This window comes from Mirounga angustirostris, unplaced genomic scaffold (assembly GCF_029215605.1).
Source record: "Mirounga angustirostris isolate CCGP_5_RB_7025 unplaced genomic scaffold, mMirAng1.0.hap1 SCAF_2, whole genome shotgun sequence".
Classification (NCBI taxonomy): domain Eukaryota; kingdom Metazoa; phylum Chordata; class Mammalia; order Carnivora; family Phocidae; genus Mirounga; species Mirounga angustirostris.
Window position 1 is genome coordinate 1,219,810 of NW_026991710.1, and position 13,134 is coordinate 1,232,943.

General features: G+C 56.7%; 1 protein-coding gene and 1 non-coding gene across 2 annotated transcripts in view; both read left to right on the forward strand.

The window, feature by feature from the left end:
* Positions 1–13,134, forward strand: part of NSD2 (nuclear receptor binding SET domain protein 2) — a 59,842-nt gene that overhangs the window by 44,877 nt on the left and 1,831 nt on the right. The window contains 6 exon segments of the mRNA XM_045881626.3: positions 1,148–1,251; positions 2,849–3,118; positions 4,068–4,184; positions 11,430–11,571; positions 11,821–11,927; positions 12,885–13,089. Coding sequence (XP_045737582.1) covers positions 1,148–1,251; positions 2,849–3,118; positions 4,068–4,184; positions 11,430–11,571; positions 11,821–11,927; positions 12,885–13,089 — 945 coding nt within the window.
* LOC123849178 (small Cajal body-specific RNA 23) lies at positions 11,190–11,317 on the forward strand. Its single transcript, XR_006792004.2, has one exon. It is a non-coding gene; the product is annotated as a small Cajal body-specific RNA 23 (non-coding RNA).

Genomic DNA, 13,134 nt, shown 5'->3' on the forward strand with positions numbered 1-13,134 from the left:
GTTTGCAGACTGGTTGAGGTACAGGATAAAATATGCTGTTCAGTAACTTTTATTATAACATCGGTTTGTGATTAATTTCACTAAAATGCATTGGTGCTACTGTTAAGTTAGTTTCAGTAGTGATTTACAGAAATTTCTTACAGCTTGCCTTTGCATGAGATGGAGGTGTGGAGGAAACTTGGCTGCCGTCTAGACCAGGTGCCCCCAAAGTGTCAGGTGTGGGCAGGTAGACAGGTGCCCGCCCTCTGGTTCCACAGCCAAGGTGGGGGACAGAGAGGGGCAAGAGCAGGGTGTCGTTCAGCTGACGGGTTGGGAATGCGACCACTTGACTGGAGTGAGTGGGACAGAAGGGAGACTCAGGGTGCATGCTCGGCGAGTCCAGGGAAAGCAGGCCTTTCCCGGCCGATCGCACGTAGGAGGCTCGGTGGGCCGCCTGTCTCCTCTCTTGCGGATCCTCTCACACCGTGGGCACGCAGAGACCTTCTGACAAAGGGGGAGGCATCGCAAGAGTATCGGTAGTCACCATTGAACAGGGAAGATGTTGGAATTGGGAGGCAGCTCAACGTGGCCAGTGTTAGAGGCAGCCGGCGATGGTGAAGTCAGGGTCTCACCATCCTGACTTACTGCTGGGGTCCTGCAGGTCAGGGTGGCCCCAGTGCACACGGTGTCCTCCAGGCAAACCTCAGTGGTCAGTCTCCTCCGCTCTCCCTGAGCCTGGCGCTCACTCCTCAGAGCGTGTGTGCTCGAGAGGAGCAGAATTCCATTTTCATCTTCTGTCTTAGGACAGTCAGTTCCCAGGATTGATGCCTGTACGGTGCATCGGATCCCAGTGGAGGGTGGGGAGCTGTAGCAGCATCCGCCCGGAGAAGCCGGCCCTGGGGCCTTCCTTGAGGCACAGTATTGTACCGCCCAGGGCTCCTGAGCCGGACGTGCTGTGAGCACCCTTCGCTCGACGGCGTCTGCGGTTTGGCGGTAGCTGCCCCACGCGGCCTGCCGTAGCCCGCAGTTCCGGGCACGCTGGAGGCGGCGTCTGGCAGGGAGCTGGAGGCCCGCGGCCAGCCGTTGAGATGCAGAGCTGGAAGGGTAGAGGGATGAGTTCACTAAAACAAAACCTCTTCCTCACACTCCTATCTCATTGACTTTTTAGCACTGCAGGAAGCTGAAGCTCGTTTTCGTGAAATCAAACTTCAAAGGGAAGCCAGAGAATCGCAGGAGAATGAGCGCAAGCCCCCGCCATACAAGCACATCAAGGTGACGTGCAGATGGCTCGGGTGTCACTAAGGGGACTGTGGGTGGTCCTCAGGCGTCAGACTCTCAGACCTCTGGCTGCAGTGGCTAAGGGGGTCACCACGAGCAGGCGTCTGTAGCCCCGGCCCAGACAGCTGCCGGAGAAGTCACAGGCAGAAGCAGATGCTGTCAGTGCCGAGCGTGTGTCCTTCCACGGGATGGTGACGGGGCGCAGGGCTGGGGGCATGGGGTCTCTGCATGTGAGGTTTCAGTTTTGCCTTTGTGTGAGGCTCAAGCTGAGAGCCAGCGAGAGGCTGGAGTAACAGTCCTGGCCAGGCTGCCTGGAGCAGGAGGGGCTGCAGGCAGGCCGACCTCCTGGAGCACGCCGTCACCAGGTGCCAGGGACGTGCTCGGATGAGAGGTGGTCAGCCCGGGCCACTGCTCAGCTGAGATGTGATTCAGTCAGCTGGAGCCCTGGAGACAACATGACCTTCCCATCTCAGAGGGTGTGGACAACAAGGAAGGACGGTGGGGGCGCTCCTGAATGTGGCCCCCGTGTTGACTGGCGGGGAGCCTGGGCTCTGGAAGAGATGAGGAGTGCTCCTCACAGCCGCAGCGCTTGGGGGGCCAGGGCCACCGTGTCCTGTTGCCCGGGGCGCGGGAGCCTCTCAGCGCGTGTGTGTGTCAGCTGGCTGCTCAGGGGCTGCAGACCCTGTGTGTAGGAAGGAAGCATTGTCTGCAGTGATCTGTGCTTAGTGTTTTCTCTGGCGAATTCGCAGAAATGGAGCTCCTGGGTCAGAGAGCTCGGGACTTTTAGATACTTTTTTTTTTTTTAAGATTTATTTCTTTATTTGAGAGAGAGCGAGAGCGTGAGTGGAGGGAAGGGGAGAGGGAGGAGAATCTCCCGCAGAGCCCGACATGGGGCTTGGTCCCACGGTCCCCGAGACTGTGACCTGAGCCAAAATCAAGAGTCGGACGCTCAAGCGACCGAGCCGCCCAGGCGCCCCATGGGACTTTTAGGTTCTGAAGGCATGTCTTCAGCTTGCTCTTCGGTGTTGTGCTGTCTGTCACCCCACAGCAGGGCAAAGCATCTTCTACCACGTTTCCCCTTGAATTGTTGGTTTCTGTTTTAGTTTCTCTTCCCTTCTCTCTGTGGCTTTTTTGTTGGGTTGCTCTTGTTCCGTCATTACAAACTGCAAGTTCAGGAGGGCAGAGACCGTGTGTCCTTATCCTCACCGCCACTGCCCTGGCCCCCTGCCTGCCGGTCATCAGATCCAGGTGCTGGAAGGCCAGCTGCCCCGCACTGTGCTCAGCACCTGCTCGTGTTCCTCCCTTGGAGTAGCCAGGCTGCAGAAGTGTCTGCTCTCTGCTGTAGATGAGGAACATGGAATAGCTGGGGTGGGGTAAGGGCTCCGCTCCAGCCCACCTTCTAGAGCTCCCAGGTCAAGGTTGGCCCAGCTGGGAGCTGGGAGGTGGGGTACGCCCCCTGCCATCCCTGCCGGCCTCTGAAGCTCAGACCTTCAGGAGGCTGGGCAGGTGGGGACAGGAGTAGGGGACGGGGCGTCAGAGGCTCGTTCTCTTGGCGCATCAGCTCATAAGATGCCAATTTTCTCCTCTGCAGGTGAATAAACCTTACGGGAAAGTCCAGATCTACACGGCTGATATCTCTGAAATCCCGAAGTGCAACTGTAAGCCCACAGATGAGAATCCCTGTGGCTTTGATTCGGAGTGTTTGAACAGGATGCTGATGTTCGAGTGCCACCCGCAGGTGTGTCCTGCAGGCGAGTACTGCCAGAACCAGTGTTTCACCAAGCGCCAGTACCCCGAGACCCAGATCATCAAGACGGACGGCAAAGGATGGGGCCTGGTCGCCAAGCGGGACATCAGGAAGGTGTGTGGCATGCCCCTTCCCCTTGCTTTTAAGAAATTAGGGTTCTTTGGTGGCTTCAGCTTGGATTTGCCTACTGGGCCTTTGCACTCATGAAAGAATGGTCTTTTTAAAAAAGGTTTTGAGTTATTATAATGGAATATGGTGAAATGTTACATGAAAGCTGCCTAGCCAAGTAAAACTCAAAAATCCCCTTAGAGCATGCCTCCTGTTGGCATTTCGGTGGTTGCTTTAGGATGTGAAAGACTGTGAAGGAGCCCTTCACTGGGTAAGTGGACAGGACACTCCAGGGGGTCACGAATGGGTGGGAGGAAGCTGTGCTGCCTGGGGGCACTGCAGGGCCAGCTCGTCCGTGCCAGAGGCCACATGCAGTCCGCCTGCCTCTGTCCTCAGACTGAGTGACCAGCGGCGTCCATTAGGTAGGGGACAACTGGAATTGGCTTGTTGTCCTCTGTCTAGCCAAGCCAGGGCACGGCCTGGGGGCTGCGGCCTCAGACCCGAGGTCTGGTCTCGGCCTGATCCTGGGCAAAAAGGCTGCCTTGAAACATGCAAAACCCCTGTGGTCATGTGTGTTCCCCTGCCTACCCTGGCGGCCAGTTCTTCTGGCCTCCTGTTGGGTGAAGGGGCGGAGCTGCAGCAGGAAGTCCGGCAGGAGCTCAGGGTCCCCCCGTGGTGTCCCCAGGGGCAGTTTGCTTCAGGGAGCGAGAGTTAGGGTGTTGCTGCTTTGGGAAGGATGCTTGGATGAATTCTCTCTTGACAGCCTGTGTAAAATACGTCTAGAGTCCTGTGAGTTGACTCGGACTAACTGGGGCTCTGACAGACCCCACCCCCGATGGCGGGATGGCATGTGCCTGGTGCCCTGCTCTGGTTCTCTGGCTGTGGGCTCCTGCACTCTGGAATTGAGAGCTGGTTCGTCTGTTCTTTGTCATCATCACGCTCTTCTGGTTTCCAGGGAGAATTTGTGAACGAGTATGTCGGCGAGCTGATTGACGAGGAGGAGTGCATGGCGAGAATCAAATATGCACACGAGAACGACATCACCCACTTCTACATGCTCACCATAGACAAGGTAGTGCTGACTGAGCTGCACGGCTTACGTCTGCAGCATGCCGCCGCCCATAACAGCGGACCTTGTCTTGTGGTGACGATACCGTGTTGTCCACGTGTCGCTCTTTTCAGATGCGTGTACATTTTCTCCTGAAGCGTATGGTGTCTTCCGACGGCTGCCTGAGGGCCAGAGCGGGCTGTCTGTGTGCGTGAGTGCGTCCTGGAGCCTCACGTGTCCCATCGGTGCATGAAGAGTGTACTGGACAGTCGGGCTAAGGGTCAGTGAAAAGAGGAGAACAGCACAGATTAGGAGAGTTACACATGCGTTCAGTTACACGGCGGGGCTTCCTGTTTGTTCATCGCTTGTCTGAAGCCCAGATGTGCAAAAGCAGTCTGGGACATAGGTGTGCTAGAGGGAGGATGGGTGAGAATGCTTGTTTACGAGTCGGGGTGAGTGAGAGAAAGCGCAGGCGGGCCCTTCGCGGGTTGGTGGCAGGTGCCCGACGGGGACAGGCCCTTTCCAGGGTAGCATCGCGGTGGGCTGGTCTGGCCCCAGGGGCAGCCTGCTTGCTGCCTGGATGGATGTTGCTTGAGGGGTAGGCAGACACGATGCATGTTTCTGCTACTTCTTGCCCTTAATCTCATAATCTAGCAGGAAGATGTGGCTATTTTTAGGAATGCTTGAAAACAAGATAGAAAATGATCACACCACGTGATTTGAATAACTCAGGGAAATGACAGAAAGACGATGGGATGAGGTCTGGAAAGCAGCCTGTTGTGGAGATTAGGATGGTCCCAGAGACCTTGCAGGGTCGTCCCCCGGGAGGCTGTGGCCCCAGGAGCGCTGGGCTCTTGGTCATTGGCTGCAGCTTGACCAGTCATGGGGCCTAGACCCTGCAACAAGAATCGTGCTTCCTGCCGAGACCCTAAATCTTGGGGCTGGGGTGCTGGACAGGACGTCGTGGAGACAGTGAGGGGAGCCCTGCGGTGGACACGCTGCTGCTCCCGATGTTACGTTTCTCAGGTGCTGATAGTGATGCCTGGACAGGGTTGCTCCTTGTGAGGAGAAAGTGGTGATGTGTTTCAGGCTCAAGCGGCTGAGTCTGGTAACTCGCGGAGGGAAGGAGTGAGTGCGCGTGAGTGCACACGCACATCGTGTAACAGATGACCCAGCGAACGTGGAAAACGTCAGTAGTCGGTGTATCTAAGTGGAGGCTGTACTGGTGGTCCTGCTGGTAGTAGTCCGTTTTTTTCCTGTAAATTTGAAATTTCTTAAAAAGAATTGGTTAGGGCGCCGGGGTGGCTCTGTAAAAAAAAAAAAAGGTGAAAACTTCGTCAGAGTGGTTGAGCAACTGCCTTCGGCTCAGGTCATGATCCTGGAGTCCTGGGATCGAGTCCCGCATTGGGCTCCCTGCTCGGCAGGGAGTCTGCTTCTCCCTCTGACCCTCTTCCCTCTCGTGCTCTCTGTCTCTCATTCTCTCTCTCTCTCAAATAAATAAAATCTTTAAAAAAAAAAAAAAAGGAGAAAGAAAAGACGATGAAGAAGAAACTTTAAAAAAAAAAGAATTGATTAGAGGGGCGCCTGGGTGGCTCAGTCGGTTAAGCCTCCAACTTTTGATTTCGGCTCAGGTCATGAGAGTCTGCTTAAGATTCTCTCCTTCCCGGGGCGCCGGGGTGGCTCAGTCGTTGAGCGTCTGCCTTCGGCTCAGGTCATGATCCCAGGGACCTGGGATCGAGCCCCACATCGGGCTCCCTGCTCCACGGAAGCCTGCTTCTCCCTCTCCCGCTCCTCCGGCTTGTGTTCCCTCTCTCGCTGTGTTTCTGTCAAATAAATAAATAAAATCTTTGGGCCCCTGGGTGGCTCAGTCATCGGGCGTCTGCCTTTGGCTCAGGTCATGATCCCAGGGTCCTGGGATCGAGCCCCATGTCGGGCTCCCTGCTCGGCAGGAGGCCTGCTTCTCCCTCTCCCACTCCCCCTGCTTGTGTTCCCTCTCTCGCTGTGTCTGTCAAACAAATAAAATCTTTAAAAAAAGAAAAATTTCCTGTGACCATGGGCGCCTGGGTGGCTCAGTTGTTAAGCGTCTGCCTTCGGCTCAGGTCATGATCCCAGGGTCCTGGGATCAAGCCCCGCATCGGGCTCCCTGCTCGGCGGGAGGCCTGCTTCTCCCTCTCCCACTCCCCCTGCTTGTGTTCCCTCTCTCGCTGTGTCTCTCTCTGTCAAATAAATAAATAAAATGTTCAAAAAAAAAAAAAAAAAGAATTAGTTAGAAAGGTGAGCATCCTGGACTAGAGAGGAGGCTGCTTTTCCTCCCTTGGGCCTGTCAGGAGCACAGCACCTCTGTCCACGCAGGCTTCTATAAGAGGCAGGCCTGCAGATCGCATAGGCTGGCAAACAGGAATTCTGTAGGACAGAATGAACAGAAAACTAAGAATAACCAGCCGTTGATGGAGGCCCGTCTGTCCCGCCCCCTTGAAACTCTCACAATACCTGTGCAGGATGGCAGGTTAGGGGCAGAGAGTTCTGCCGTGCTGGAGCCAATCCGTGGAGGCAAGGGTCTGCACACACAGCTTCCCGGGGGCCATGGGGCATGGAACAGGTGGTGCTCGAGTTTGAACCCTTGTGTGGGGACCACCGCCAGAGCCTGCTTAGAGGCCTGCTGTGCGGCTGGGCCTGAGGGGCCTGCGTGGACCCCACGGAGGGCTATAGTCCCAGGGGAGGGGCCGGTAAACTTGGCCCAGGGGTGGCCAATGTGTGCTTCCCTCTCCCATCCCTTACCCTTGGGGAGTGGCAAGGGAGGTCATTTTATTAGAAATTCAACCCCTAGGCCTGTGTCTTACCATGTTTTGTAGCCTAAATTTAAACTACTTGTGTGTTGGAAGAAATGACAAGTTGACCATTTAACACACAAATTGGTCTCTGAAATGATAATTCACTGAGGGCACCTGACTGAAGCAAAGTTAAAACCCATGACACACGAGGGACACGTAAACAATTCATACCTCGTATCCTTGCTATAAAAACAACATGGACGGGGCACCTGGGTGGCTCAGTCATTAAACGTCTGCCTTCGGCTCAGGTCATGATCCCGGGGTCCTGGGATCGAGCCCCACATCGGGCTCCTTGCTCAGCGGGAAGCCTGCTTCTCCCTCTCCCACTCCCCCTGCTTGTGTTTCCTCTCTCGCTGTCTCTCTCTCTGTCAAAAAATAAATAAAATCTTTAAAAAAAAAAAAAACACACAAAAAAACCAACATGGACAAGCCCTGCCGAAGTGTTTACAGAGCACAATGGAGCAAGAGCTCCCTAAGCAGACCTTCAAAAAGTCTTAGCTTTTGGTGAGAACCGGAAGTAACATGACCTCTTATTGAAGTGGTGGGAGCCACTGAAGGAGACGTGGGCATCACGAGAGAAGAACAGGACGCAGATGTGAACGGCTCAGACGCGCAGCCATGGGAATGAGCCCAGAAGGCAGCTGTGGAGTGCTAGGCAGCCGCGGGGAAGGCGGCTGGAGAGGAAGCTCTGGGGCTGTGGACCGCAGTGCTGGAGGGTGAAAGGTGAAAACTTCGTCAGAGCGGCCCGGGGATGTGGAACGTAGGAATGTTCGGTGGATGCTCCAGAAGCAGAGACTGGGGGATGGGGGGAAAGGCCATATGAAAAAAGGATTTTCTGGGAGCTGATGAAACTGACCAAGGTTTGAACAGAATGAATAAAAACAAGTCTATACCTAGATAGGTTATTAAAAAAACAACAACAACAACCCAGACCGGTAGGGTAGCAAAGACGGCAAAGATTGAAAGCCCCAGAGAGAAGAGGCGCACGTTCCAGGGAGCAGCTGTCCCAGGGGTGTGTGGGTAGGCTCATCGGTTAAGCGTCTGACTCTTGATTTTGGCCCGGGTCACGATCTCAGGGTCGTGAGATGGAGCGCCCGGTGCTGGGCTCCGCACTGGGCGTGGAGCCTGCTTGAGATTCTCTCCCTCCGCCCCTCCCACTTGTGCACGCGCTCTTTCTAAAATAAAAAATAAAACATTTAAAGTAAAAGAATCAGAAAGGTTTTAAGAGTACTAGGAAAGAAAAACTTGGCAAACGCTAGTCCAGAGAAGGCCGCTCTTGGTACGCTAACGTCAGATCAGGAAGACTTTGGAGAGAGTGTCGTGGAGCGGCTGCAGCAGGCCACGGCGGTGGCAGGGAGGGGAGGGGGTCTCCTGACTGGGTACGGTTGTGGGGTGCAGGAGGGCCCAGGGAGGCAGCAGTGGGGGCGGGCTCCATGTGTATCTGATAGCTTGGGGAGATCTTAGAAGCAGTTCGATGGAAAAAAAAAAAATAGAAGGAGATCCACAGTCAGCAGCATTAATCTCTAAAAATGAAAGAATCTACACACAGGATTCTGGTAGGAGAGGGCCGCAGCTCACTTCCAAAGCAACCACAACAAGAAGTACATACAAAGCGCATCTGGAGCGGAACTGAGGACAGACAGACCCATCAACCTGAGAGCGCTGAGTTCCCACTGAGTTTCCAAAGAGGACAGCGGAGACTGGAGGCAGGGGGGGCTCCTGGGAGGCGCGGGTGACAGGCCTTGGGAAGGACCATCTTCGAGAGTGAGACAGAGAAGGGACCGGTGCCATCAGGCTGGCAGAGAAGGGACTGCTGCCATCAGGCTGGCAGCAGAGAAGGTACCTGAGACAGCAGGACTGCCAGTGCAGCTGCGAGCCGCCGCGGGCCCCCAGCGCGCTCAGAGACGGGGGACGAAGGGCGCGGCGGATGAAAGCTCTACCCGGCATTGAGCGTGGATTCTGAAGTGTGAGGAGCTGGAGGTGGCCAGACAGCCGGCAGAGCTGAGTCGGGAACTCGACGGGCTCAGGATCAGACAGGAGGAGACGCGGGCGTCTGCCGGGCAAAGCTTCAGCCGCAAGGGGCATGTGGGGAGCAGCAGACGTGGGGCGGACATGACTGAGGAGGAAGGACAGAGAAAGACCAGGAGACACGCACAGCACAGGGAGCAGGCCCCGGAGCGTCCCTGCGTGGCCCCAGCCCGGAGACGAGCCTGCGCCTCCGCTGACCTTCTGGAAAACTCAAAGGAAATGAAAGAAAAGGACCCTGTATTTCAGGGAAATCCATCCAGAATGGCCAACAGAGTAAAAATCGTATTAAAATTACTGGCTGTGACGAAGACTCCTTTGCCAGCCAGACGTAAACACTGAACTGCTCCTCGGGAAGAGCACGAGGCTGGCTTGAGGCCGCAGCAGGTCTGCAGAACAGAGGGAGCCAAAGATTCTGGGGTGAGCTGAGTGTCCATCGGTCCTGTGGCTACAGGGTAAGAGGCGAGTGCCAAGGAACCGAGAGAGTGTAGACGCGCTCCTGACGAAACTCAGGAGACAGAAAAGAAGGCCTTTTCCTCCTGTTTGATGAAGGCCTGAGCGAGGCTCAGGAGGGAGACAAAGATGCTTGCTGCTTCCGCTGCTCCTGGGGACGGCGCAGGGAGGCCGAGCGCACCGGTGTCTGACCCCCCCACACCCCACACCCCACACCCACCAATACACCCACTCGTCACAGTTTCAAAATCAGCGTTGGCCGGCCATCCCGGATCCACGCAGAGGGCTACATTTGCAAGGGTAAAGCGGGGCGTATCCACGTGGCGCTCCCCGTCCCAGGGGCAGGCGGCAGGGCTGCCTCCCCCTGCCTCCACTCACTGAAGGCGATATTCCAGACGCAGTCAGGAGCTAGGGAATGTCGGGGGTATCTTTTGTAGCGTAGGGGGAGGGAGGGCTGGGCCAGGCTGGTCAGAAACCCTGAGCGCATAAAGCAAAAGATAAATAAAAGAGCTGTAGAAAACTGGGGAAGTTCTCAGAGAAGGCTCTGTGAAGGTGAAAATCGAGTGTTGTCCTGGGAGGAAGATTTGACACGTGGCTACCAGGGCTCGAGTATCCACTGTGCGTAGGCACAGAGAACAGAGTGAAGACGTGGTGAGCCGGCCCCGGGCATGTGGCCCTCAGCCCGCGCCCGGAAGTGCCCACGGGAGCCCGTGGGGGCCCGTCGCTCTGTGGGTGGCGTTGGGGACCAGGGCTGACCAGGGCTGTCCCGCTACTGGCAGGCATCGCAGGCTGTGTTCTGGAAAGGGTTTGTGGGAACGCCAGCACGGGTGCGTGAGAGTGCAGACGGCAGCGTCGTCCCTGGGGGGGATGGCACCCCCGGCGCCGGGGTGGGTGGTTAGCGGGGCCCTTAGGCCGTGGGAGAGCATGCTGCGGGGCAAGCCCATTGTGGTGCCATTTCTCTACATAAGGAACACGTGGCGTGGGTGTGGCTGAGGTGGGAAGTGTCGGAGCCAGCCTGTCCTGGACACGGGAGACCCTGTGGGGCGGCATCGCCAGGCAGGGGGGCCCAGCACAGGGCTCCTAGGGCCCCAGGGGAGACATCCCACAGACGTGTGTGTTTACACGTTTGTGTGCCCCGTTCAGACACAACTTTGCACAAACTCATGACTTCCGTACTTTGCCTGATTTTAAGTGTCCTCCTGCCTGCTGGGACATTTCTTACCTCGACTGCTCCCTGTGGCATGGGGACCCCTTGTGCAGTCCAGCCAGTGACCTTTAGGCTCCAGTCTCCCCATTGCTGGCGACGAACACATCCTCCCATGCACGTGCACCAGGGCAGGGCCGCCGTGGGCCGTGTGTCTTCGGCGGCGGCGGCTTGCTCTCTCAAAGCTGTCCCTGCCGGCCTGTGGCCGGCCCTGGTGTCTTGGCCAGCGCTCCCGTTGCAGCGTGAGGTCAGACTGCATTGTTGTTGGAGTTTGTACTTCGTCAGCTGCTTAGGGATGCGGACACCTTCCCAAATGCGCGTCTGTCTGGATCTCATCTTTGGGCATTGCTTGTTCATATCCTTTGTCCATTTTGGAACTGGGCTCCTCTTGTTCTTGTCTGTGAGTGCTGAGTTTCCACCGGCCGTTAGTGTTGACCTTCCCGTGTCTCCTGGCTTCTTGTTTGTCATCCGATGGGTGGTGGTGGGGAGCACCAGCTGGCTGCCCCATCCTCACCAACACTCACTGGGGCTTGGTCCTCTCCATGTGGTTGTGACCCGCCCCCCCCTGTGAGTGAGAGAAACAGGACTGGCTTGGGGGTGTCCTGTCTGAGTGGACACGGGAGACCACGGTTTCCAGCACAACATCGTTGTCCAGCAGGTGTTAAGACGGTGAAAATTCCCTTTAAACAAGGACGTGATGGCTAAGCGCTGCCCGCGTATTCCAATGCTGCTTGAAACTTGAGTTGTACCTTACAGGACCGTATAATCGATGCTGGCCCCAAAGGAAACTATTCCCGATTTATGAACCACAGCTGCCAGCCCAACTGTGAGACCCTCAAGTGGACAGTGAACGGTGACACTCGTGTGGGCCTGTTTGCAGTGTGTGACATTCCGGCAGGTATGACACCTCCAGGGTCACAGCACGGGGCCTGGGCTGCGCGGCAGGCGGCAGCCGTCAGAGGTGCCGCGCGAGGCCAGGCTGGAGCAGCCCGGGGGGCGGGCGCGGGGCGGGGGCGCTGCAGCTGGTTCTCCTCGGAGCGCACGTGGAGAGCCGTGAGGGGGCGGGAGTGTGTTCCGTGGACCTGGCGGAGGCTCTCGCCGTGACAAAGAGGCCAGTATTTCCAGCGCTGTGTCTCTTGTCACCCAGGGACAGAGCTGACCTTCAACTACAACCTCGATTGTTTGGGTAACGAGAAAACAGTCTGTCGGTGTGGGGCCTCCAACTGCAGCGGGTTCCTCGGGGACAGACCAAAGGTAAAGGCATGGCTCCCACTGTCCCCAGCTGACATCAGCAGTTCCGACGTCTGCGAGCACGTCCCTCGTGTGGAAAGTGGCTTCTTCTGAGCTGACCTGTAGCTGTGACAGGCGGGAGGGGGTCTTTGCAGGGTGTGGGTGAGGATGGCCGCAGGGAGGCGAGGGTTCCCTGTCGCAAAGTGCCACCGGCTGAGGCATGAACAACAGAACTTCTCGAGGCCAGAAACCCGAAATCAGGGTGTAGTCAGGGCTGCACTCCCTCCCAGCGCTCTCCCAGCTTCTGGTGGTTTCCGGCAACCTTTGGCGTTCCTCGGGCTCGTAGACGCTTTCCTCGTCTCTGCCGTGATTCACGGGGCCTGCTCCCTGTTCTGGGTCTCTTCCTCTTCCTCTAAGGACCCTGGTCATACGGGATTAAGGGCCCCCTACCCCAGTGTGACCTCATCCTTAGTTACAGGTAAGGTCCAATTCTGAGATGCTGGGAAGGTCCCAAATTTGGGCACAATTACCTGCCTCCTTGTGCCACATAACCTGGGCCCTAAAACACTGGCAGGTCCCAGGCATCCGCCCTGAGTTGGGTGTCCGTGTTGGTGTCTGCTGCTTTAACCGGAGAGTGATCTTCTCTCATTCACGATGAAATTCTTACTAGAAAGAGCCAAGGATGCACCGCGGCCCGGCAGGAGCCACTCTGTGGCCCGAGCATCCCGTCAGCCACTATGAGGTGCCGCTGCAGGAGACTTTCGGCAAAGCCGGTCTTACTTTCTGTGCTCAACTCTCTTCCATTTAGCGAGGTGGATGGCCCTCCCTGGGCATGTGTCCTGTCCCCGTCTTCTGTCCTTTCGGTGTAAGAGCGTCTCCATGGGCCTCTGAAGCCCCTGCACCCCGACTCTGGCTCTTCGTAGTTTCTTATTGCTTCCGTCCGTGAGATTCTTTCAAGTGAACTGCGCTTTTTTCTTCTAGACCTCAACATCCCTTTCTTCAGAGGAAAAGGGCAAAAAGACCAAGAAAAGAACCAGGAGGCGGAGAACCAGAGGTGAAGGGAAGAAGGAGTCCGAGGACGAGTGTTTCCGCTGTGGGGATGGCGGCCAGCTGGTGCTGTGTGACCGCAAGTCCTGTACCAAGGCCTACCACCTGTCGTGCCTGGGCCTGGGCAAGCGGCCCTTCGGTGGGTGAGCGGGCCCCCTGGCAGCCTTTGGGGGTCCCTGTCGAT